General features: G+C 51.3%; 1 protein-coding gene across 1 annotated transcript in view; it reads left to right on the forward strand.

Moving 5' to 3' along the window:
• Window positions 1–4,608: 4,608 nt before the first annotated feature.
• Window positions 4,609–24,825, forward strand: part of LOC307053764 (death-inducer obliterator 1-like) — a gene marked incomplete at both ends in the record, with an annotated part of 28,698 nt that continues 8,481 nt past the window's right edge. Inside the window, 12 exon segments of the mRNA XM_079705246.1 lie at window positions 4,609–5,444; window positions 6,108–6,429; window positions 8,365–8,577; window positions 9,366–9,579; window positions 19,822–20,299; window positions 20,547–20,706; window positions 21,243–21,359; window positions 21,519–21,623; window positions 21,887–22,022; window positions 22,247–22,775; window positions 23,220–23,373; window positions 24,099–24,188. Coding sequence (XP_079561372.1) covers window positions 4,609–5,444; window positions 6,108–6,429; window positions 8,365–8,577; window positions 9,366–9,579; window positions 19,822–20,299; window positions 20,547–20,706; window positions 21,243–21,359; window positions 21,519–21,623; window positions 21,887–22,022; window positions 22,247–22,775; window positions 23,220–23,373; window positions 24,099–24,188 — 3,354 coding nt within the window.

Raw genomic sequence — 24,825 nt, forward strand, 5'->3', positions numbered from 1 at the left:
ACTAAGCATCTTCAGATGGGTAAGATGCGGTTACTTACCTGTGGCGAGCTTTGTAGTAGTGGAGCCTTCAGATTTACGTGCTTGTAGAGTCGGGCAGCACCCACGTTGTTTGTTTGGGGAGCGTATTTTGGGTTTTGCTTGAAAGAAAATCACTTCTGGCAGCTTAACGTTTTCCAAGGGTTGTATAGTCTGAAGGGAAAACGAAGTGGGGCTTTAGAACAGTTTTGTGGAAGCAAATGTTTCCTCTCCTCTGACACTGGAGTGCGGATTCGTGTGAGCGCTTGGCGTGTATCCAGAATGTTCTTGAGCTACCGGAAATGGTGTGTTTTGAAACCCTTTGGAGGCTAAGAGCTCAGAAGCCCTGTCCAGGGTCACAGTCGGCCTCGTGAGCCAGCCCTGCCGGGTCGGCGTTTGCACTGCTGGCACAGAGGTTCCTGGTAGTGCCCCTGAGGGGCCAGAGGCGCCCGCAGCCAGGGGCCGCAGAGCAGTGCCGATGGACTGCATTTTTCAGGTGGTGTGTGTCAGGCGTTTTCTCGAAGATGCACAGCGTGAGACTCGAGGAAATCAACTGCCTATATTTGTTACTGATGACAAAATTCCGGTGTTAAAGGAAAATTAGCATTTGGAAAAGCTTTTATCTGCCACCCTGAGCTTGATGGCTTCCCAGTAAAGAAAGACATTTCAGGAGATGGGCGCTCACATTAAGAGATGCGTTTCATGTCGTCTAATGAAATGTGCCAGCGTGTGGACTCTGCACGTGTCCAACTGGCCACCGTGCACATAGGCAAAAGCTGTTTTCAGAGTGCGTTACGACGCAGGAAGGTGTGGAGCATTCATGGCTGTGGTTGCAGATTCGTGTCCCAAGTAGTTTTCATGGAACTGCGGCCTGTCGAGGTTTGATGTGGTATCAGGGAACATCCACAATTCTGAAAGCCTTTCTCAGGTTTAATTTTGGAAATACTTATCCCACATGAGCAGCCGCTCTTTGGGGCCCTCAGTTTGTAAGGGTATAAAGGGACCTTGACAGCAAAACGTTGGAGAGCTGCCTGGGAGGTGGTGGGCTGCTTCCTGCCCTTGGGTGGCCTGGGGGAACCTAAGGTTTCGTGTTGGTATTCCTAGGTCTGCTTAGGAAGTGGAGCCGTTTTCAGCTGAGAGGACATTTGCACTTAGAAATGTAAAGATCTAAAAGTATCTCAGTGCATCATGTTCGCCTCCAGGTTTTCTTTTTCCCAGTTTCAGGGATGACCGCCCACCGTTCTTTTCCTCTGGGGAAAAGTTGTTACTAGTACGGTGTGACCACCGTTTGGTGACCTGCTGTTGTGTGTGGACCCACATTTTAAGTTGTGTTAGGAACAGAACACAATTTTTCTCTTAACTTTTGCCTTGATCATAGGGGTTTGTTTTTGTTTTGTGACCTGAAATTTTACCTTAGAATTTCTGGGAAGAAATTATGAAAGCGATCTTGCAAATGTAAAATGAAAAAAAAGAACCAAAATGAACCAGATGATCTAAAATGATATGATGTATTCTGAATAAAGTACTTCATTCCACTTAACAGAAATAGCTGGATTTTCCTTTTCTGATGATTCAGAAGTCAAATCCAGAGGCATGGGTTTTTTCTTGGGTGGGTGGTTGAGATTAACACAAACCTTAAAAACGTTTTAATTCCTGAGACCATCGTAATTTCTTTGCTTTTATACATGTTCACTGTTCTGAACAGTTTCTCCTGAGAAGTTTCTCATTTTGAGATGGGTTGACCATATGTGAGAGAGGTGGTGGCCATGGGGGGCCGGGGGTGACCAGAGTGAGATGGTCGCTATCTCTTTAAAAGGAGGTGGGACGGAATGTTTGCTCTGAGGTCACCCAAGGAGACCACAGTTAGAGGGGAGGCAGTTGGTGTGAGGTGAGGAAGAGGTGAGTTGCGGGCAGGGAGTCCTGGGTCTAGAAAGCAAAATGTGTTAAAATGTTAACACTGCGGACTTACCTAGAAACAGAGACACATTTGTGGAGCAAACTAGGTATCGTGATTGAATGAGGGCACAGGAGGAGAAACGTTCTTTCAATATGTAAATACACATAGATGAGCTGTACCCCGGTGATGTTCAATCATCATCACATTAGTCCTCTGAAATCTTCCTTAGATTTTTAACTAAAAGGATGACATAGGTATAGTGTTGTAGGGCTTCCCTGGTGGCACAGTGGTTAAGAATCCGCCTGCCGAGGCAGGGGACACGAGTTTGATCCCTGGTCAGGGAACTGAAGATCCCACATGCAGCAGAGCAACTAAGCCCGTGTGCGACAACTACTGAGCCTGTGCTCTAGAGCCCACGAGCCACAACTGCTGAGCCCGCGTGCCACAACTACTGAAGCCATGCGCCTAGAGCCCGTGCTCCACAACAAGAGCAGCCACCGCAATGAGAAGCCCACGCACCACAACGAAGAGTAGCCCCCGCTCACTGCAACTAGAGAAAACCCACGCACAGCAACAGAGACCAACACGGCCAAAACTTAAATAAATAGATTTAAAAAGAAAAGAATTTCTAAATAATGACTTTCATGTGTAATTTTTGTGTTCATCTTTTCATGTTTTGTTCCTTTCTCTCTGTCTCTGGGTTTTTACTGACCTGGGTCCATCTTAAAAGTACGATTGTAATTGGAAAGCAGCTGGTACCAATGATCAGTTTTGAAACCCTCCTTCCCACTGAGGCCTCTGCCCTCTGCCCACCAGCTTCCTCCCCACCAGTGCGCAAGCGGAGGCCTTTCCAGCCCCCTGCTTTGAGGTGTAGTCAAAGTATCTTCCCTTCTTTAAAAGTCCTTAAGGAAGCAGGGGACTTTGTTTTGTGGATATTGTTTGTCGACTCGCCCAGTGTCTTTGTGGGTCATGTAATGTACATTCAAATAAGAGATTGTTTGGAAAGCTTCATGCCTTTTTTTTCTTAAACATGATTTTAGTTATAGTTGCTTTAAATCTTTAAACTGTTTTGTTGTCTTCTTTTAGGAGCTTACTCCGTGGTGACAGTCTCGAGATAATCTGCATTGTAATCTGTGAATAGTGACCGGCAGCAGCAGGGTTTCGGGGCTTGGCGCTTCCCTTGGACCCCGCAGTTGCATCGGCCAGGTTTTCATTGTTCCTAGGAAGTCGGAAGAAGCGCCCAAGCTTCCGTGTGGGGCAGGTAACGTGGCAATAGTGTTAAACGCCAGCAACACAATTTTCAGTTTAGATGTCATGTTTTCTATTTCAAAAGCAGCATTATATGTAAAGAAACTGATGTGACATTAGTATTTGTTTGCAGTGGTTTAAGCTTTAGCCCAAGATTTCTTGAAGAGTGTCTAACTGTGTGTTAAGAATCTGATTCAGAGCACTACTTTATTTTTACATGGGTGATTTCTTTAGTGCATTTACGATGACGTTGTATGTTGTCTCTGGTGAGAACTGTGTTTTGTAGAGGAGAGTCCTTCCTGCAGAAAGACTTGGGTGACCAGGACAGTGGCGTGGTCCTTGGTGGCACAGGTGCTGATGCCACAGCTACTCCTGCAAGCTTCCAAGTGTCCTGGGAGAGTGTGGGCCCAGGCCCAGGGTGGGGGAGTTGCAGAGCTGGACATGGAAATGGGAGGTGACCATACTTAGTGGGAACGAAAAAGAGAGTTCAGTTACGTGTGATTTTTAATTTTGTGTGTTTTCTGTTTGAAGGTTTCCATTCTGTACTAGTCCTTCCCCTGGGATGGATCATGGCGTAAAACCTGAGTCATCGTTAGCATTTAAATGTAATTGAAGCCCGCGCAGCTTGGGAAAAAATTCTCAAGGTATATACTATCTTTTTCAGGCTTTTTCATTTTAAACAGGAGTGAAGTTTTCACAAACACGACCGTTTAAACAGTCTGTTAGAAAGAGGAGAGAAGAAATAAATACCACAGGTGCTGCGTGGGTCAGAATTTTCTCAGTGTCCTGATGGTCTGCTGCTGCAGACCCTGCGTGCAGAGCTGGATGGGCCCATCTTGTGTCAACACAGTCGTGGCTCGGGAATCTGGGCAGGGCTCAGCGGGGGCTGGGTGTGGGTGTTCAGGGTCCGAATCCCCCATCTCCACGTGATCCCTCCAGCAGCGTGGTCAGACGTCTCACACGCAGCTCGGGGCTTCCAAGCACTAGGCCCGGAGCCAGCATGGCATTCTGTCCACCGAGCTCTGCGGGCAGAGCCAGGTGGGCCCCGCGTCTCTGTGCGGGAGAGCCCGAGGCACCCGCCACCCTGTCCTGTCCTGGCAGCACTGCTGCTCGCTTCCTCTTTCCCCGCTACATCTTGTACAAATCCTGGTCCTCAGCAGTCGACAGATGCACAGATTTGGTTTGCTAGCTGTGTTTTTCTACTGAACATTAGCTCCGTAAGTGTTACACTTTTCTTCAGAGATCACCTTGAATCCTCTCAGCGCACTTTAGGAAAAGCCTTCGGTTTTTGTAGGTGGAGAATTGTTGCGATTCACTGTGTCTGGGTTTCCTCCGTGCGGGTGGTGCCCCTTCTGGTGCGCTGTCGTGGCTGGTGGGTGCCGGTCCTGGGCCTGGACCGCGGCCCTGGCTGACGCCTGGCGTGGTTTGGTTGCATTTCCCTGTTAGGTATGGACGAGGAGGATGACCCGAGTGGTGAGGACGCGCCCAAGGCCATCAAGCCCACCAGCAAAGTGTTCAGGAAGACGTGGAGGTTCCGGAGGACCACCATCGGCAAGCGCGAGGGCGCCAGGGATGCGGAGGTGGATTCCCTGGAGCCGCTGCCCGGGCAGCAGCAGAGCCCGTCGCTGCGTCGCAGCGGAAGGCAGCCGAAGCGTACGGAGCGGGTGGAGGAGTTCCTGACCACGGTTCGGCGCCGGGGCCGGAGGGGCACCTCCGTGTCCCTAGAGGCCTCAGTGGAGCCGGCATCCTGTCCAGTGACAGAAGCGGAGAGCGCCTCCGAGGGGAGCATGGAGAGCACCTCGGACGGGAATAGCGGTCCCAGGTCTGGCTGCACGGGTGCTAAGGAACGAACGGCCTCCTCGGCAAAGGCCAGAGGGCGTGGCGACGAGATTGACACCTCCAATAGCCACAGTGACGGTTTGACTTTGAAAGAACTCCAGAATGGCCTGCGGAGAAAGCGCGAGCAGGAGCCCACCGACAGGCCCCCAAAGGGCATCCAGAACCGCCTGAGGAAGAAGCATCGGGAGGAGGACCCGGTGGAGACCGTGGATGCTGAGGCAGGCGATGCGATGGAGGGTTCGCGGCCCGTCCCGCAGGAGCCGGAGGCCGACCTGGGGGCTGCGTCCCAGGCGGCGAAAATGGACAGAGAGAGCCAGCTGGAAGGGAGGGCGGCCCCAGGGGGGAATGCAGAGGAACCCGGAGACGCAGTCCGACACAAGCCCGCATGTGAAGTGTACGACCCCAATGCCCTGTACTGCCTGTGCCGCCAGCCTCACAACAACAGGTGGGTCGTGGGGGGATGAAGTGGCTGCCCAGGCTTCCGGGAGGGAATCCGAGGTGTGGAAATTGCCAGAGAGGGTTTTCCATTCGTCTTAGTTTAGAGAGTCCCAGGGTGGCCTGAATGAGGGACTTGTTCTCTTGGGAAAGACGAGCAAGTCATTGTCAAAAAACAAAAACAAATACGGCATGGGTGGGCACTGCCAAGAGCCACACCCTCCACCAAGGTGGGGGCTGGCGTGGGACATTGGCTGCCTCGGTCCCAACAGCCACAGACAGGGCGGCCTGGACCAGAGAGGATCTGCTGTCCCAGAGAGCTCGCTGGGTGACGCTGCTCCAGAGCGGCTGCGACTGGGCTGTGGTGTGGACGTTGGGGCAGCTCAGGGAGGGGGCGGGTAAAGGCATGGCTGCCCTCCTGTGGACAAGAACTGTGGTGTCCAGGGCAGAGTGCTCCCCTGAAAGAAAAGATGAAGCAAATTTGATTGAATGTTAGTAAAATTGAGAGGGGCACGTGGATGCTCTTTATTCTGTTCTGTCCACGTGTCTGTAATATTTTTGTTTTTTTCATAATAGAATGTTGAAATTTGATTTGTGTTTAAAATTGAGTTGGTCTCTCACTTTCCATTCGTAATACTAATAATAATCTCCATTCCTTATTTTATCATTCCAGGTTTATGATTCGCTGTGACCGATGTGAAGAATGGTTTCATGGCGACTGTGTGGGCATTTCTGAGGCTCGAGGGAGGCTCTTGGAAAGGAACGGGCAGGATTACATCTGCCCAAACTGCACCATCCTGCAAGTGCAGGACGAGCCCAGCTCCGAGACCACAGGCACGCAGGACTCGAGGTCGAGACCTGCAGATGCCGACGGCATGGACTGTACAAGTCTAGGAATCGTGGAGCAGAAATCGAATGAAGACCAAGGAATTAAGGTTAGAATTGAGAAAGCTGCAAACCCAAGTTGCAAGAAAAAACTCAAGATATTCCAGCCCGTAAGTACCTGTCTCCCAAGGTCAGCGGTAGAGGTGACTGTGGAGCCCTCAGCTGCCGTTGGCAGAAACATCAAGACAGAAGCGTTTGTTTCCTGAGATAAGTTAGCTTTTCCCAGGAGTGGCATTGGGCGCGGGGCTGGGCTCTGCGAGCTCCCAGGTCCATGCACCTGCTTAAGGCTGGCACGCCTGTCTATTCTTTCTCTATGTTTGTTAATCATATCTATCTCCTATGCTGTTATTACTGACTTAACATTTTCCATAAGTGGACTCACTTTTGTAAGTCTTCCCTTAAGTTTTCTCATGAATGGATCCGGAGTTTGACGTACATATGTGAACAAACAAAATTATTTTTGAGTCACGGGGGCACGTGTGCACCTATATTACCCGTCAGCGCCTTGAGAGAACCAGTGGTCTAGTCCCTGCCTCGCAGCAAGATGCCAAGGCCAGCAGTGGTGACCGCACAGGTCCCCAGGCTGACAAGACAGCTGCGGCTGGCACGCCCTCTGTTATGGTGTTCTCCCACTCACCAGTGCTTGTGCAGCTGTGTTTTCTCCTTTCCCAAGTCTGTTCACTCGTGTCTCCTGCCCAAGGGCCGTGATGCTTTGTCATGGATTCCGTGCATCTTGAGAGCTGTCTGAGGCTCTCATGATCGTCCTACTCAGAGCATGTTTTCACCCCAGGCCTTCCTTGAATTGGGGGCCCATGCCGCCCCCACAGCCCGTGCTCTAGCCAGTGTTGGGCATGCAGACGACCTTGCGGTGGCCGTGTCCTAGCTTCCCGCCGTCTCCCCCTTGCACTGAGGTAGCCTCGAGGGCTGGACCGTTTAAATTTTACCTGTCACGGGCGTATGAGGAGGCATCGAGTGGAAGTATGATGATAACTGGTAAGGAAGAGAATGAATGGAAATGGAAGTCAGTAGGAAACGTCCTGTGATTGCTGATGTGTTTGAGACTACCCAGAAACTTAAGTATTTCTCTGAGCAAAACTTGGATTCTGTGGAGGAAAAACAATTAAGTGCATAATTTGAGATTTAAGATTTTGCTCCAGTACATTGGAGGGGTATGTTCATGTATGTTATTAGTCTCGACCATCAGAACATGCTCTAGTGATGATGGACAGCTGTGTTCAGCCCTTGTAGTGAACCAGGTTCCTACTGCACGGCAGGCAACCACAGACTTGTTCAGCAGCTTAAACAACACACATTTATTAGCTCCGAAATCCAGGCCTGGCTTAGCTGGGCCCCCTCTGCTCTGGGTCTTACAAGACTGCCCTCCAGGTGTCTGTGGGGCCTGAGGTATCAGAGGCTCGGCTGGGGAAAGATCCACTTCCAAAAGCTCCGACTTGGTTTAGCATGAAAAATATATCCCGGGCAATTTTTGTGGCCTGATAATAGCAAAAAGTGATCTGTTGTTTCTGAGAGCCACGTTTAACTGGGTGTCCTGGGTGTCGTCTCCCAAGCTTGCCCGCCGAGCCTAGGCATGGGCGCCCTCTCAGCAGAGGCAGCAGTGGAATCCTCTATCTTCTGGAGGCTCAGTTCCTCTTTGAAGGGTTTTCAGTTGATGAAGTTGGACCCTTTGGACTAACTCAGAATCCTCTCACTTGGGATCTTAATGCGTTGGTAAAATCCCTGCCCATTTGCCCGATAAGGGAACCTACTTGTGGTGTGAAACCCCATTGTGTTCAGAAGTGCGCAGCGTGAGCGCCGGGTCCGCTTAGGGTTCCGCCCTTCTTGCGTGGCTGAAGGGCAGGTAAGAAGCCGAGGGCCTTCCTCAGGGGAGGTAGATGTGTGTGTTTTGAATAAACAAAGGTACATGTTTATTCACAGTTTTTCATACATGATTAAAAGCAGTCATCTCGGTACCATAAATAGTTCTGTTACAAAGTGCCGTACCCACCTGGTGGGTGAGTACACTGAAGCCACGTCTGATCCTGCAGGTCCTAGAGGCGCCTGGTGCCGCCAGATGCATTGGCCCCGGGTGCTCGAGCGTGGCGCAGCCCGACTCTGTCTACTGCAGCAGCGAGTGTATCCGGAAACACGCCGCGGCCACCATGCGCTTCCTGAGCGCAGGGAAAGAGCAGAAACCAAAACCTAAAAAGAAACCCAAGACAAGGCCGGAAAAAATCATTCTTCAGAAATGGAGCGTTCAGGTAAGTTGACTGAAACCAACCATTTGTGTAGTGCAAACCATGGGCGTCTGGAGGTTACAGGCTCGGTGGGTTGATTTGGGGAGTGTAGGGCACACAGGCCCGGACGGGATGCAGGCACCTTCACACTGCCCTCCGTCTTGCCCACCAGTGTTCTTGTCGAAATGACAAATAGGCACGTGTTCTCATGTTTTCCTTCTCCGCCTCCTGCCGAGGGATTAACTGATAGAAACGTGGGAACCGGCTGCTGCGTGGAATAGCTGTCCACCCACACGCCAGCCCCGCTGGGAGGAGAGTGGTCCCTGCTGGAGTCTGTGCGGGGAGTTGACACACAGCGGGGTGGCCAGTGGGTTCTGGGGGCACCGCACTGAGTGCCCAGTAGGGTACAGGGATGTCGTTTGTATGCCTGTCCTTTCTCCACGTGCTGTTGTGTCTGCAGCTCCTGCCTGTCAGTGCTGCTTGGGCGCGTTCTCACACGGGGCCCCGGTCTGCCGTGCTCTCCGCCTTGCTTCACTGCCTCACTCCACGGCCCCTCGGTTATCCTGGCGGCCTAGCGCCTCATGAGGATGCTAGGTTGACGGGTTGTTGTGTCAGGGACCTTGTCATCGTTCGGATGTTGATGCGGGCCTGCTGGATGTGGGGGAGTAGCCAAGCCCTCTGCTGAGCAGATGCAGTGTATTGGGCTTAGGATGGTCCAGGAGCTGATTGAGTCGTGACCCTCACTGCAGAGTGAAATGCGCAAAGGTTAATTTCTGACCTCATTCATGATTGGGGCTTTACTGATTATCCAGGCAGGCATTAAAATCTCTTCTGTGCACAAGAGACCGGCTCCAGACAAGAAGGAGAACACAGCGAGGAAGGTGGCGGTGGTGCCTCCAAGGAGTGAGGTCCTCGCTAAGGAGCCGCCCTGTGAGAGCAGCACGCCGTCGTGGGCCAGCGACCACAAGTACAATGCAGTAAAGCCAGAAAAGACTGCCGCCCCCTGGCCGCCACTGTTGTATAAATGTATGTATCACCCGGGGGGGAGCTCTGGACCCTTCCCGGTCTTTCTGGACGGCCGTGCACTCGGGCCTGTCCAGAGCTAGGAGTTCTAGCCGTGTTTTCTGCTGCACCTGCAGAGATCAAAGCCCTTGCCCAAGTCCAGGAGGCCACCTGAGCCCCGCGTGCCCATCCTTAGTCTGTCGGGACTTCCTGTCCGTGTTTCCAAAAAGCTATACCAGCCCCGTTGCTGAATGTCTCACCTCCGACGACTGATGTCTTTAATTGCTTTTCTTTATTATCAGGCTCTGGTAAGTATGTGTAGTATCTTCAGCAGAATCTGACAAGGGGGCGCGCTGCCCGGCACTCAGGGTCCGCTGTCATCCAGGTGTTCACCACTGCGCCGTCACCGCCGTGGGCTCTCCACGCGGGGGCCTTTCCACACGGTCTGCTCCCAGCACACGTGACCCTCACTTCTTTGTATATTGTGGGAACCTATTACTATTAGCACAGTAGTGTTGTAGCTGATTTTCAACTGAAGCATGATTTGCAGGAGTTATATTATTCTTGACCGAACCGGAATTTTTTTTATGTCCAATTCACATACTACACACAACATAAACACACATGCCAGTCTTGAAGGCTGTTTACCCTGCTTCCCGTGCTTGAAAGTAAGTGAGCACAATGTCTGTCCACTCTGAGCAGCACCCAGGCCAGGAGTCTTGGCGTGCACTGCTGGGTCATGCCACCCAGGCTTCAAGTTCAGACAGACCTTTGCAATCCCAGATGAGATCATGCAACTTGAATCTTTTCTCCTTCTTCTTTTTCTCAGCTCATTCTCCAAAATTAAATTTTAGAAATTTAAATTGCTCTGGGGCACATCTTATTCTTATTTTTCTATGATTAAGGTCATTTTGTGTTTTTATTTATGCTCTCTTTTATACTCTTGCAACTTTTTTTAAAAGCACAAGAGGTTAAATGGCCCTAAATTCCAGGATTATAGCCACGTGCTGCTTCCTCCTCTCAGCGGGCTGTTTAGGCCAGTGGCCTGAGGGAAGGCCTCGTGGATGTAGTGTGGTTAGAAGACTGCATAACTAGATGCATTTTGAGAATGTAAATGACCCAAGACCTAAGAAATGGAGTTGCAAGTAAACCGCCAAGCAATACTGTGTGTGTATATGTTTCTATACATATTTATTTGTGTATTTATTTTTGGATTTTTGGAGTGAGTGGTTAAATATAGAATTAACCAGTTGCTGTATTAAAATGAGTCTCAACACACCTCAGGTTGTTTGAAGCAAGAACTTCATGCTAACAACGTGTCGCAAACATCCATCAAGTTGTAGCACCTCTACACCGTAGTGCCTCTACAGGGGTTACGAGTGGACCTAAATATAAGCATCGCCCAGCTGTGAATGGGTGGGGAGCCGTCATGTTGGAATCCTGGGCTGAATGTTCTCATTTGGTTATAGGCACGTGACAGAATGAAAGGGAAACCGAGGTGTAGCCACAAAACCCTGGGTGATTGATTTCAATTCAGTTGATTTCCATGTCTGTGGACGAGAATCGGGAGACTGCCCCCAGGCTCGGAGTGTGGAGTCAGATGTAGGGCGCACAGTGAGAAAGGAAAGCTGGCGGGGTTTGGGGGAGGGGTGGGTGCTTACTTATCCCCAGTTCTGACTTCCCGGTTTTTGAGGGAAGATTGGGGTGGAGGGGCGGGGAGCCCGGCCTCAAGGAGGTGGTGGCTCTGCTCACAGGCCGGGTTTCTCTTCCCTCTGCCCCACCCCCCTCCTCTGCACATCACCTCCTCACTGACCACCTTCCCAGCGCATTTTTTTAAATTAGTTTCTGCTTTATAACAAAGCGAATCAGTTATACATATACGTCTGTTCCCATATCCCTTCCCTCTTGCGTCTCCCTCCCTCCCACCCTCCCTATCCCTCCCCTCTAGATGGTCACAGAGCACCGAGCTGATCTCCCTTTGCTATGTGGCTGCTTCCCAGTAGCTATCTACCTTACGTTTGGTAGTGTATATGTGTCCATGCCTCTCTCTCGCCTTGTCACAGCTTACCCTTCCCCCTCCCCATATCCTCAAGTCCATTCTCAAGTAGATCTGTGTCTTTATTCCTGTTTTACCCCTAGGTTCTTCATGACGTTTTGTTTTCTTAAATTCCATATATATGTGTTAGCAGACGGTATTTGTCTTTCTCTTTCTGACTGACTTCAGTCTGTATGACAGACTCTAGGTCCATCCACCTCCTGACAAATAGCTCAATTTCGTTTCTTTTTATGGCCGAGTAGTATTCCATTGTATATATGTGCCGCATCTTCTTTATCCATTCATTGGATGATGGACACTTAGGTTGTTTCCATCTCCGGGCTATTGTAAATAGAGCTGCAATGAACATTTTGGTACGTGACTCCTTTTGAATTATGGTTTTCTCAGGGTATATGCCCAGTAGTGGGATTGCTGGGTCATCTGGTAGTTCTATTTGTAGTTTTTTAAGGAACCTCCATACTGTTCTCCATAGTGGCTCTACCAGTTCACATTCCCACCAGCAGTGCAAGAGTGTTCCCTTTTCTCCACACCCTCTCCAGCATTTATTGTTTCTAGGTTTTTTGATGATGGCCATTCTGACTGGTGGGAGATGATATCTCATTGTAGTTTTGATGTGCATGTCTCTAATGATTAATGATGTTGAGCGTTCTTTCATGTGTTTGTTGGCAGTCTGTATATCTGCTTTGGAGAAATGTCTATTTAGGTCTTCTGCCCATTTTTGGATTGGGTTGTTTGTTTGTTTTTTGCTCTTGAGCTGCATAAGCTGCTTATAAATTTCGGAGATGAATCTTTTGTCAGTTGCTTCATTTGCAAATATTTTCTCCCATTCTGAGGGTTGTCTTTTGGTCTTGTTTATGGTTTCCTTTGCTGTGCAAAAGCTTTGAAGTTTCATTAGGTCCCATTTGTTTATTTTTGTTTTTATTTCCATTTCTGTAGGAGGTGGGTCCAAAAGGATCTTGCTGTGATTTATGTCATAGAGTGTTCTGCCTATGTTTTCCTCTAAGAGTTTGATAGTTTCTGGCCTTACATTTCTGTCTTTAGGCCATTTTGAGCTTATTTTTGTGTATGGTGTTAGGGAGTGATCTAATGTCATACTTTTACATGGACCTGTCCAGTTTTCCCAGCACCACTTACTGAAGAGGCTGTCCTTTCTCCACTGTACATTCCTGCCTCCTTTATCAAAGATAAGGTGACCATATGTGCGTGGGTTTATCTCTGGGCTTTCTATCGTGTTCCATTGATGTATCTTTCTGTTTTTGTGCCAGCACCACACTGTCTTGATGACTGTAGCACATTTACGTCTCAGAAGTACGTGGATGGATAGCCACAGCTTGTAGCCTGCATAAGGGACATGCTGTTGAGCTAGTTGCTTCTGATCATTTTCTGTTATCCCAGAAATGTCCTCTTCCCAAAAGATGATTGGGAGGAGTGTAAAAGGTCGAAGGTCAACACCCGACTTGAGCCTCGGTGAGTAGCAGCTGTGCCTCTGCCTCTTCCCCAAACCATTACTTGACAGTGGCAGTGGCTGTGGACCTTCCGCGGGTCCCCACACACAGGCACAATGGGAGGGGGCCCCCCGCACACACTCAGCAGAGCCCTGCACCCCCACCACGCCCCCAGCCGCCTCCCTGGCTGCAGAGCGTGATATGTTTCTGGGTGCAGGTGATGCCGGGACAGCTCTTCGGAGGGGGCGTTTTCCCTGTTGCCCTGGACTCGGGTCAGGTCTTGGGTGGATCCTTAGGCAGCCAGTGTGCGGCCCCTGGAGGTGCTCTGCCCCCACCCCACTTCTCCCAGGCCATTGGCACTGGCCTTGGGTTGTGGGTTCAGGGCAGCCTTTCCTGAGCATCGTGGGCAAGACCTTGCTACACAGAGGCTCTGACCTGCTTCTCTCGTGGGGCAGTCAGTAGATCTTAAGGTCCTCACAGTGATGGGATTAACACCCACTTGTTCTCTGATGAGTTTTTTAAATTGTTTTCCAGAGTTTCTGAAAACAAAAACAGTGTAACTTAGGGAAACAGTTGCCATTGTATTTCCCCCCAGGTCCCTGTGTCTCGTAGTCCTCCTCATGGTTTCTCTTCGTTTCCTCTTCATCGCCTCTCGTTACTGTCCAGGCACAGGCACGAAGAGGGCTGAAGATGTTCTTCTAAAGTGGCCCTGGTTGGTTAGGGTTTGGAAGTGGAATTGTGTTAGGCATAGGTACATGGTCCCATGTTGGGGGCTCCCTAAATGGCTCCGAGATGACTTGAAACTCTGGGGACCTGAATAAATTTTGACTGGGAAATCAGATTTCTGCAGTTCCATGTAGGTTTGAGAATTGAAATGGGGACCCCTGGCAGAACCTGTGCACCCAGGTCCAGTGATGTGTTAGCATCCTGCCCTGACGTAAGCGTTGCCCCGTGGTCTCCGTGTGCCACATGTCCGGTTCCTGTGCTGTGGCGAAGTGGATCTGGGGGCGCGGGTTTCACAGGGATCGGTGGTGTGAGTTCCGGGAGCACGCTTCACAGGTAGTAAGAGAAGACAGGTCCCCATGGTGACATAGATGGGGGGCGCTGCCTGGACCAAGGGGTGTTTGGTAGGAATGGAACGGTGGGAGAGGCATGTTTTATCAGCTACACGAGCTGTTTGTCTCTGTCTCTTCCAGATCTGCAGTGGCAAAAAAATGTGGGTGGGGACAAAGCAGCCTTGTACATCTCACCAATTTGCTCCCCCCATTTGGAGAGAGAACCAAAACTTGTCCTGATAAGGATTTACCTTGACAGCTGTTTTTAATGTTATCCAAATACCTGGAATTTTCTTGGTCATTGGCATTCTCTTGTATACAAGTGTTTCACTTTTTACAGGTTTTTTTTTTTTTTAATAGCCAACTGTTCAGAAAATTAGTGCAGGGAAGGTTTTGCATGTACATGTACTTTTTCTGACAGAGACCCTCAGATGTATCCTGGCTGCCCCCCTTAGTTCTTGTGCTTTAGCGGGGGGTCGGGGTAGAAGTTTCTAGCAGGATTGGTCCTGCTCACCTCACCTGCCCTTTGGCCTTCATGTGGCCTCTGGGGCTCTGCATCTCCTGTGGCACTGTTCACAGACGGTCCCGCGGCAGAGTCCCTTAGGTGGCATCGAGTCCCAAGGGATCTTTCTGAAGATGCAGCTGTAAACCCTCCCACACGGTGTAGGAGTCTCAGGTACACTTGAAGCTGTAAAGTAATGTTTTTGATTTTTTGCGTGTTGCACCTCACCGTGCACGTAGTCATAGTCTTACCTTCTGAAAGTTAAAGAAGTAAACCTGGAAGATCGAGAAGAAGGGTTTCCACTTTGATTTCTGTCAGCGAAGGTCGGGGCGTTGCCGTGCACCTGGAGGCGTCAGCAAGACGAGCACAAAGGTAACGGCCGCTAAACCCGCCGGGGTCAGCAGGTGCCGCGGGCTCTGTGCCCCAGAGTCTTATCACGCCCTCGACCCCATCATGTTGCTTGAAGTAGCAGATGGTGCAGGCACAGATAACAGTTAAAGTTGAACCTTGTCAAAGTGGTGAAGTGCCTGTTGGCGGGTTTTGGAGATGAGGGAAAGCAGCAGCTCTACTTGCAGCTGAGTGTCAGGTCTGGCGGCCAGTCCCCGCCAGTCCAGTTGGCGTAGACAGGAGAGTGGAACGCCTGCCTCACACACAGCCTCGGCCCCGTTTCCTTCTCGTGGTTCGTGCTGAAGGATGATGTGACCATTTTTTTCATATATTACCAGTCCAACGTGAATTGGCTTTTGGTTTTCAAAATCTGTGAAACTCTGAAAAGAAGGAAGGGTCCATTTGCCTCCGGAGGCGTACTTGGTTTTTTGCAAGCTTGTTACGGCCGGTTCTGTGCACCTCTCTTGAGGTGTAAGTCGCTCAAATACTGCACATCAGTAAGAAAAAGTCAATCTGGACAAGCTTTGTGTAGCCCCAGATCGTGGCAGTTTGGCTGTGGACCCACATACAGACCCCTAGCGATGGAGGGCAGCTGGCGTGAGGGCCCCAGAGATGGAGATCAGGCCTCCCAAGTCTTGGGTGGGGATTGTCTCTGTTTCTGTGTAAGCATAACTTCTACAGGAATAATTCACTGCAAACTATTTAAGCAAAGGCACAAAAGTAAAATGGTTCTCTCTTGCTACTTGAATTTTCACACTAAAGTCTTGACAGCCAAGAAACAAAGTTGTAATGAGAAGCGTCTTCGTACACGTGTCAGGCTGAGCTGAAATTAGAACCGATGTCACAGTGAGCAGAGTCCACTCCCCCCAACCCCTGCCGCTGGTCCACTGTGTCCTCTGAGCCCTGGCTGGTCCCGTTACGTTACCCGGGCCTTGTGGCGGTAGCTGCCTCGGCCTCACCACTGAGCCTGGGTGGATCTGGGGCCCTGTGGGAATGGCGGGGGGGAGGGGACGCTCCGACCTGCACCACGAGGGCTTGCTTGGCGCCTGGTCACATCAGAAGCTCTTCGCTTCCTTTGGCGTTTACAGCCAATCATTCTGAGTAGTGTCTCCCCCACTACCCCCCACCGTGTCAGTGTGACTGAAAGCCTCATATCTGGGGATTTTTAGGGTAACTTGGCACCTCTTTGGGGCAGGACAAAAGGTATAAAGCAGTGACCGTCCCTCAGGGTTTCTCAGTGGTCCCTGTGAGGGCCCACCCCGGCAACGGCTGTCACTGAGCTGTGAGTGGGCGCGGGCCGCGCGATGCTGTGCTGTGCGGTGCGACTCGGCTCTTGCCAGGCGCCGGTTCCTTGTGGTGCTGCACAGCACTGGCTGCTCCCAGTAACACAGCTTCCACTCCCTTTTCCTCCTGTCCCCTCGAAGGCCCACCAGTGCCACCCAGTGGCCAGCAATGCCATAGCAGCATGGCCCACCTTGCCGTGTGGCAAGGCCCCCAGTTTCATGCTTACTGGGAAGTTAGCCAGTTAGATTGTTGCTGGTCCCTGAGCGCACCGGCCTGCCTGGTTCCTGCCGGGCTTCACCACAAACAAGTCGTTTCCAGTAGAAACCAATGGCCAGACCCAGCAGAAACGACGTCATGTGGGGCGGTGGCCTGGCCACCGGCCAGCCTTTCCTCCTGTATCTGCTCCCCGAGACAGCACCTGGCCTGGAACTCGGGCCACTCTTTTCCCCATCGGCAGCCCCCGGGATGGCCCAGACTGGGTGTACGTTCCGAGGAGGCCGTCTCTGTCCGGCACGTGGGCAGGTGATCACCCTGCCTCGAGCTGGCAGCACTGGGGGCCCTGCCACTGCTGGAGCCACTCTGCCGGGGGTTGGTGGGCTGCTGTCCTGTTCTAGAACTGGCGCTTCGAGGTCGGTTGTTTACGCCTTGCTCTTCTGTGAATGTATACACATAATACAGTTAAAAGGGAATTTGGATGAAGAATTTGCAAATGTGATTTTAGCTCTACTCAGAAGTAATGCTTCTGTCGCTGTCAGACGCTTTGGCACTACATGGTGTCACTGCCATTCCAGCAGCAGCTAACCCGCATCCAGCTGACGGTGGGACCACATGCAACTGTTTTCTGTTTTGAGCATTTTTCCTCCAAGTAGAAGAGGGATAGAGCTGACTTGTTGGGGTCCACCAGTTTCCACATTTGACCAACTTTTTATTTCTGTAATCATACTTACATACGCTCTGAGACGCAGGTGAGGGATAATGAAAGTTGACTTTTAAAAGCCAGAAGCAGCTAATCTTCTAGAAGAGCCGCACAATGGTTAAGGAAAGCCATCCCCTGCTTTTTAAATAGAGTACGTTCATTTACCGTTACCACTCTTGGATAGCAGGTCACTTTAATCACCTGTACTGTGAATGTCCTAAAATTAAGCTCCTGGCTTCTGTTTTCCCTGAATGAGACAAAACACCGGTTAGACCAGTAGGAGCGTTGATCTTAGGGAGTGAATGTGTTCGGAGTTGACAGGAATTCTCACTTGAAACAATGTAAATGTCACATGATAAGATTTGTTTGAGGCCCCATCATGGGTGCCTCATTGAGAATTCTGGAAGCCCCTTAGGCCAGCTTTTTAGAGTTGCTTAAAAGTGTGCTACTAAAATAATCTCAGCAAAGTTCGTATAAAGTCAGTGAGTGAGCTGGTTTTAGGACTCGATTTTAATCCGGACGGGTTTGTTCCTTCTTCCCCTGCTGGCAGTCACAGCTGGCGCCGCGTCCTGCTCCACTCCACTCTCGTTCCTTCCCCCAAGAAGAGGGGCCTCTGTCCATTTCATTTAACTTAAGCTCTAGCAGTCTCTCCCCCCACCCCCCGCCTGGATTCGGTGCTGTGGACCCCGTTAGCCAAGGCTGAGCTGGTAAAGGTAAGTTTCCATGTACTGAGGTATGGTAGCGCCTTAGGAATATGGATTTGAGCTGATGAATAATATACGTAGAAACATAGTTCTTAGTTCCTATGACGTGGCCAGTTCGTCCTTTGTCAGACAGCTGTGACTTGCTGACGGGACGTGGGTGACAGCCAGCAGGGTGGATGTAGAGCACAAGCGTGCTGCTCAGCGGGGAGCAGGTGGTCTTGGGAAAGCCTGGACAGCATAGCCCGGGGGTGCCGGCACACGTGGGGCCAGTGATTGGGACACCGTGGACAAGGGGACATAAGGTTGGGGGGTTGCTCTGTGAGATGAAAATAGGAGATTTGCAGTCAGGATGGTTGCTTGATGACAATGAAGTACTTCTGACACGGTTCTAAGTTTTGGATGTGTGTAGCGCTGTTGCAACGTTTCTAAACATAGGTAATTTCACCTGTACTATGAAATGGAAAACTCTTGCGGTCCCTGGGCTTTTAACACCTGTGGCTGAACTGGCCTGACCAGTGCTGGAGGAAGGCAGTCCTGAGGGCAGCGCTCGGCCCTTGGCCAGGATGGTCACGCAGGGTGTAGGCTGTGAACGCCTTGGGGGCTCTTGTGGGGTCAGGCCTTATTTGTAGACAGGGTCTCACCTCTGTCCCCGGACTTCAGATTTTCTCCCTGCTTCACTAGGAGAGTTGCAAGAGGCACCGGCAGCCGACTGGCATTGGTGGGTGTTCAACCCCTGCGTAAAATCGGAAGGCTGCTAGAGCACCTCGAAGTCTCCTGTTTAGCATGTGGGGGCTCATTGCGCTGTGGGTAGTTTGAGAAAAGCCTGCGCCTGGGGAGGCGGCTTCTCCGTCGGTCCTGTGTGACGTGGCCCTAGGTGGTGTCCCTGTGCTCTCCTGGCTTGCTCCCTGGACCTGCCTGCCCCCCCCACCCCGTTCTGCCCTGGGTCCCAGACGTTCTGGGCGGTGGGCCTGAGCGGGGCCATCTGGGAACACGCCCCAGCTCTCCGTCACGGCTCCCCATGGACGTCTGCTGGGCCGCCCGCCCCTGAGACCGAGGGACTGGTCTTAGGATGAACCTCCTTGCTTGCCTCTGACTGTAATTCTGATGGTCTGATACAGGATTAAGTGGAATCAGTCCATGCGAAGTACTGGCATAAAGATTCTCATTTTGGCTTTGGGCTGTAATCCTTGTTTGCATTAAAAGTGCTAACCTACTGTCTTACCCAATAGCGAGCTGCTACTAGAGGGGTGTGAATGGGAACGTGAATGACAGCAGGTGGCGTTCCTGCCACCGAGCTCCTAGTGTAAAAGTAACTGGTCTCCCCCCATGTTGCAGTTCTCTGCCAACATTCTCTATATTTATTAACCGTGTCCAGTTGACTCTTGTCCAAGAGGACGATGAGCACCTGTGAGCCCCTAACCCCAGGGTGGACTCTCGCTAGTCCTTCCAGTGCCCCAAGGGCCCCCGAGGTGGGGCTTGGATATGCATTCAAAGAGAATGTGTCTGATCCACCCTGGAAAGAGTTTCTAAGCTCCTGTTCACCAAAAACTGCACTGGGACTCTCCATGCGAGTGGTCTTTGAAATCTATGCCTTCTCTTGATACAGCGAAATTTGGCCTTGGAGTTCCAAGCTAAGCTAACGGTTCAAATCAAGCCTTTGATAGCTTACTGGTTTATCGGTTGGAGTAAAAGTTTTAATACTAAAGCATTTCTCTCTGAAACAAAGTATATTCAGTATCGTAAATGTTGCTGGTAGCCCTGTTTACACTCCTTTTGTGAATTTAACAGTTACTTTAAAAATCCTCTTTAAATCTGTCTCACAGTGATGCCTGGTTATTAGCTTTGCTGGTTTCGGGTGCACATGCTGTGTGGGGTCCCCTGCACCCCTGCCTCACTAAGCAGCCCCTCTCCTTTCAGCCGTGAAGGAGGACAGACGCGCAGAGGCCAAGGCGGCGGTGGCGGCGGTGCCGAAGAAGGTGGCTCCTCCAGGCTCCTCGGGGGGCCTCAAGCAACCCTCGCCCAGAAGTCTCCTTCCAAAGAAGTCCCCTCCTTTTGTAAATGCGGCGGCAGCCAAACCGGCCATCAAAAAGTTGCCACCGGGGTTCAAGGGCACCATCCCCAAGAGGCCGTGGCTCTCGGCTGCCCCCTCCCCCTCGGGCAGCGCTCCCTCGGCCAAGCAGGCAAGGCTGGCACCTGTTGCTGCCACGTCTGCTTCCAGAAAGTTCCCCAGCTCCACTGCTTCGGTGGGCGCCATCAGGAAGCCTGGGACCACCTCGGTTCCCCTGGCCTCTCCAGCCCCGGGATGCCTGGGCCCCGCGCGCCCCGCCTCGTCACAGCCAAATTCTCAAATTTGGCAAAACATACGACGCTCCTTGAAGGAGATCTTGTGGAAAAGGTGGGCTGTTCCACTTTGTTTCTTATCTGTTAAAGTGGAAAGTTTTCCACGTAAAGGGTGGTTGTTTCACGATGGCCCTGCTGTTTATGAAAAATGTCCCATGTGGGACTTCCCTGGCGTCCAGTGGTTAAGACTCCACGCTTCCACTGCAGGGGGCACCGGGGTTCCATCCCTGGTTGGGGAGCTGAGATCCCATGTGGCATGGTAAGTGCAGCAGTTACCGTGGGGCTTTCTTCATTCCATCTAGAGTCACTGACGGCGATGACTTAATCATAACAGAAAATGAAGTAGGAAAAATTGCACTGCACCTCGAGAAGGAGATGTTTAACTTGTTCCGAGTCACAGACAGTCGGTACAAGAGCAAGTACCGCAGCCTCATGTTCAACCTCAAGGACCCCAACAACCAGGTGCGTGTCCGACCGTCAGGAGCGGGGGCAGTCCTGGCCAGGGGCTGCCCAGGCCTGGGTTAGGGCACTGGGTCCCCCTGCGGCTGCGGGTGAGTGGCATGCTGTTCCCGTGGGGCCAGGCGCTCGCCAGCTGAGGTTCTTGCCACCTGCGCGCCTGTGTGCCTGCCGGGGCCCACGCTGTCTGGATCGGCCTCTTGACCTCTTGCCTGTGTTTAGAAGCAGGGCACATACTCTTGACTTTCCATTTCGCCTTGTTAACCCCCTGGCAGAAGGGATTTCTTCTACCTTTGTCCCTAACACTGTACCTTCTTCAGTCAATTGTGTTTTCTGTGAAGTGGTCTTTGTAGCAGGGTTAGTGCGGTGGGATACTGGAGATGAGCTGCCCGAATTCAGGGCCCTTGTTCTCCAAGCATCGATGGGAGGCTCCGGGCCCTCGTCCTGCCGCGGGGCAGGGGCTTGCCTTGCTGCCCACCTCCACATCCTCTCTAGTATCTTAGAGGGTTTTGAACGAGTGAACAAGAGATGTTTGTTTACAGGGGCTCTTGCATCGTGTTCTGCGTGAAGAAATCTCTTTGGCAAAACTTGTGAGAATGAAGCCAGAAGAACTTGTCTCCAAAGGGCTTTCCATGTGGAAAGAGAGATCGTCCAATCCTGTGTGTGCCGACGGGAGAGGCGGCTGCGGATGCCAGAAGCCTGACACCAACGCCGCCCCCAACCCCACCCCAGAGTGAATTAATAGCCTGTTGGCGTGAGAGAGTCCCCTTGGGAAAGAAGGGCTAAGGGTTCACGTTTGTCTGTCTTTTTCATCTTAGGTGATGGAGTCCGGAACTAACTTGCATAATGAGAGTAAGAAGCCGACCGTTAAACCGGAAACTATTCCCGATATGGAAGATTCTCCGCCAGTATCAGATTGTGATGTAAGCGTTTAGGATTTCCAGTGCTCACGAGAATTGACAAAGATGATCCCGTTCCAGGCGTTGTTAGGTGCCTGAATTACTGGGCAAGACACTGAGCTGACACAAGTGTGTGTAGTTGTATTGCTTCTCGAGGACTTGTATTCAGTAGTCCTTTTCCTCTTTTTTCAGTGGTTCTTAATCACGTGAGATGTTTTTTCCATGGGTGCTGCTAATTTGGAGAGGGGCTGGAAAAGAAATGACCTCCTCTGCTTCTTGTGCTTTAGGGACAGCAAGAATCGGTGCGGGCGGCCCCCGAGAGGAGCGCGGTACCGCTGCTGGGCCTTGGCGGCGGCACGCTGCAGAACACGACCGGGCAGCACCGCACGCACCTCTTTGACCGGAACTGTAAGATCTGCACAGGTGAGCAGATCTGGGGGGAGACTGTGGAGACCCTTCTCAGGATGGCTGCATTCAAACCAAGTCACATAGTGGAAAGGCTAGAATCGTTTCTTCAAGCCTAGGAAGTGAGCCCCTACCTTTATAGTGTTGTTGTTTTAAAGCAGTGATCGTCTGTCTACCCATGGGAAGCCTTTGCTCTCGAATGTGTGGGACTTCATGATGAAGGCCTGCCTTCTGTTCTCCAGGTCAGGTTCCATCGTCGGAAGATGAGCCAGCTCCGCAAAGACAAAAGTGGTCAACTTGTGCCAAGAAGGAGGACTCAAAGTCCAAGCGTGACAGCTCTGCCTCTGAGCCTGCTCTCAGCTCAGCCGATGATGCGGCCCCAGAAACTCTGCCTGAAAACACCTTGGAGCCAGACCTGGAAAGCCCTGCTCGCGCCCATTTGGAGGGAAAGTCCCTCCCGGTGCCTCCAGGGGATGGCCACCCCGAGCCCTCCGCCCTGGAAGGCGCCCCCTGTCCGGCCCCTGGTGGCGGCGCAGTGCTCACCACAGTCACGGTGTCCGGCCGAGACCCCAGGACTGCACCAGGCAGGCCGAGCACGGGCACGGCTCCCTCGGCAGCCCGCCCAGGCAGCGCCCACCCAGCAGAGCCCCGACAGGATGTCCCAAAGCCTCTGCCGACTTCCGTGACGGTGCCCAAGTCCATCTTGGTCAAGCCGTCCACGTTGCCCGAGCCCAGATACCTGCTGTCGGTCCCGCCGTCGCCAAGCATCAGGTGCTGCCCCCGTGTGTGGTCTGAGCAGCTGAGCTGTGGCCTTTCTTTCAGATGAAGAGAAGGAGCAGTAATGAGTGATTCAGTCGTTCGGCTCAGAAATCCACCCAGATATACAACTCTCCTCAATTTTCTATTTTAGAAAGGCGTTTTTTTAAAGCTTCAGTTTTAGGATGACTAATTATCACCTTAGACATATAGTTGTTGAAAACTGGAATTTGAATTTACAGCCATCCAGTTTATTGCCTATATAGTTTATATTTCTTTGACCAGAATGTGTTCATATCATTATGATGAAGGTAATTAATTTGAAAAAGTAAGCTATCAAAACTTGCAGGAATTCACTTTGCTTTTATAAACACGTGAAATAAATAAATAAATAAATAAATCTTGGGGATTCTTTGGGCAGAGAAAGATTCACGTATTTTCTGTGGTTCTGTTTTACAGCATCTCGGAGTCCCAGTCCCCTCCAGAAGGAGATACCACCCTCTTTCTGTCTCAACTCAGCACCATATGGAAAGGATTCATTAACATGCAGAGTGTAGCGAAGTTTGTCACTAAGGCGTTTCCTGTCTCTGGATATTTTGATTATCTCAGTGAGGTTAGAACCAGGAGGGAGAGAAGTGTGTGTGTGTGCATGTGCGTGCACGCGCGCGTTTTCCAAAGGCACTCTGATCCGGCGCTGGAGTCAGGCGTGTGACCACCTTCCTGCTGAGTGTCTGGACGCACAAGCACCTCTGAAGGCAAAATAAGGGTTGCCGGGCCGAGTCAGCAGGTTACGCAGTTTGGACAGTGGCGAAAATTGAAATGAGAAATCAGACCCTCCCTCTTTTCTGAAAAAGCTGAAGCTTGTCTTCCTTCTCCCTCTGTTCCGCTAGAGCTTGTGCAAAAGCTGGGTGTGCATGTGCCCACTGCAGGTGTGGCCAGACACGCGTGACCTGCCCTGGTGTGGAGGGGCACACGTGACAGGTCTTTTATTTTTCAAAATTAACGAAACAGCACTAGCACTTCAGACTTAAGAAAGAGTGCTCAGTCTCTTCTGAGACATACCTGGATCTTTCCTGTATGTGTATGTTCCTAAAAGACAACAGTAACACACTTTGCTAAATGTCATCCTATTTAGCAGAAGCTTATCCTCCTACCACCCTTGGGTTTGGTCACTCATAATTCCGGATGTTAGTCAACTAAGCAACATTTGACACAGTTATTGCCGCTGTGTTTGGGATAGTTGCAGTTGTCTTAGTTGTGAATCTCGGGTAGTTTGGGGTCTGTCTCTGTGACGGCCACGGTTCCACCGGCCATTGAATCAGAGCTCATTTCACTTAGGACCTGCCCGACACAATTCACATCGGCGGACGGATTGCCCCGAAGACAGTCTGGGATTACGTCGGCAAACTCAGGTCTTCGGTGTCTAAGGTACCTGCCCACAGTCTGACCTCTGCACCCAAGGAAGAAGGGGTTTGTTTACCCACGGCTCTTTTTTGACGTCTCATCTTGCGCGTTAATACTTGAAATGTCTCTAGTTGGTGAGATGTTTGCAGGTGGACGTTGAAGTTGATAGCTGGCTAACCTGTGAAGGGGGGTCTGAGTAGCATGACGGTGGAAGCTTTGTGAAAGCGCATGTGTGGTTCAGAGTTAGAAATACAGATGCTGTGTCCCTTCTTGTCTGAGCTGATGGAGGAGAGGTCGGGGGAGGTGGCTGGGCTGGAGTCTGTGAACCGCTGAGATGCGGACGCAGCTGTGTGTCTGCGTGTGCAGTGCTCTTTGGGGGAGGGGCTCTGGTTTTCACTGGGGTCACAGAAGGGTTACGACCCTGGTCTAGTTCAGCCCTCCCGTTTCGGAGCTGCGGGCAGCTCATCGCACGCTTAGTGGTCACTTAGCTCTGTGTCAGACGCTGCCCCAGACTGGCCCTGCACACAGAGTACCCCATCAGTACGAGAGCCCCAGGAGGTGGGCTCTGTATTGAGGACGGTGGGGCTAAGTAGTTTTAAAGCAAGTCCTCCGAAACCAAGATCAAACCCAGCAGTCTTGAGACTCGGGCCTGTGTCCTCTT

The sequence above is a fragment of the Hyperoodon ampullatus genome (genome assembly GCF_949752795.1).
Source record: "Hyperoodon ampullatus genome assembly, chromosome: 5".
NCBI lineage: Eukaryota > Metazoa > Chordata > Mammalia > Artiodactyla > Ziphiidae > Hyperoodon > Hyperoodon ampullatus.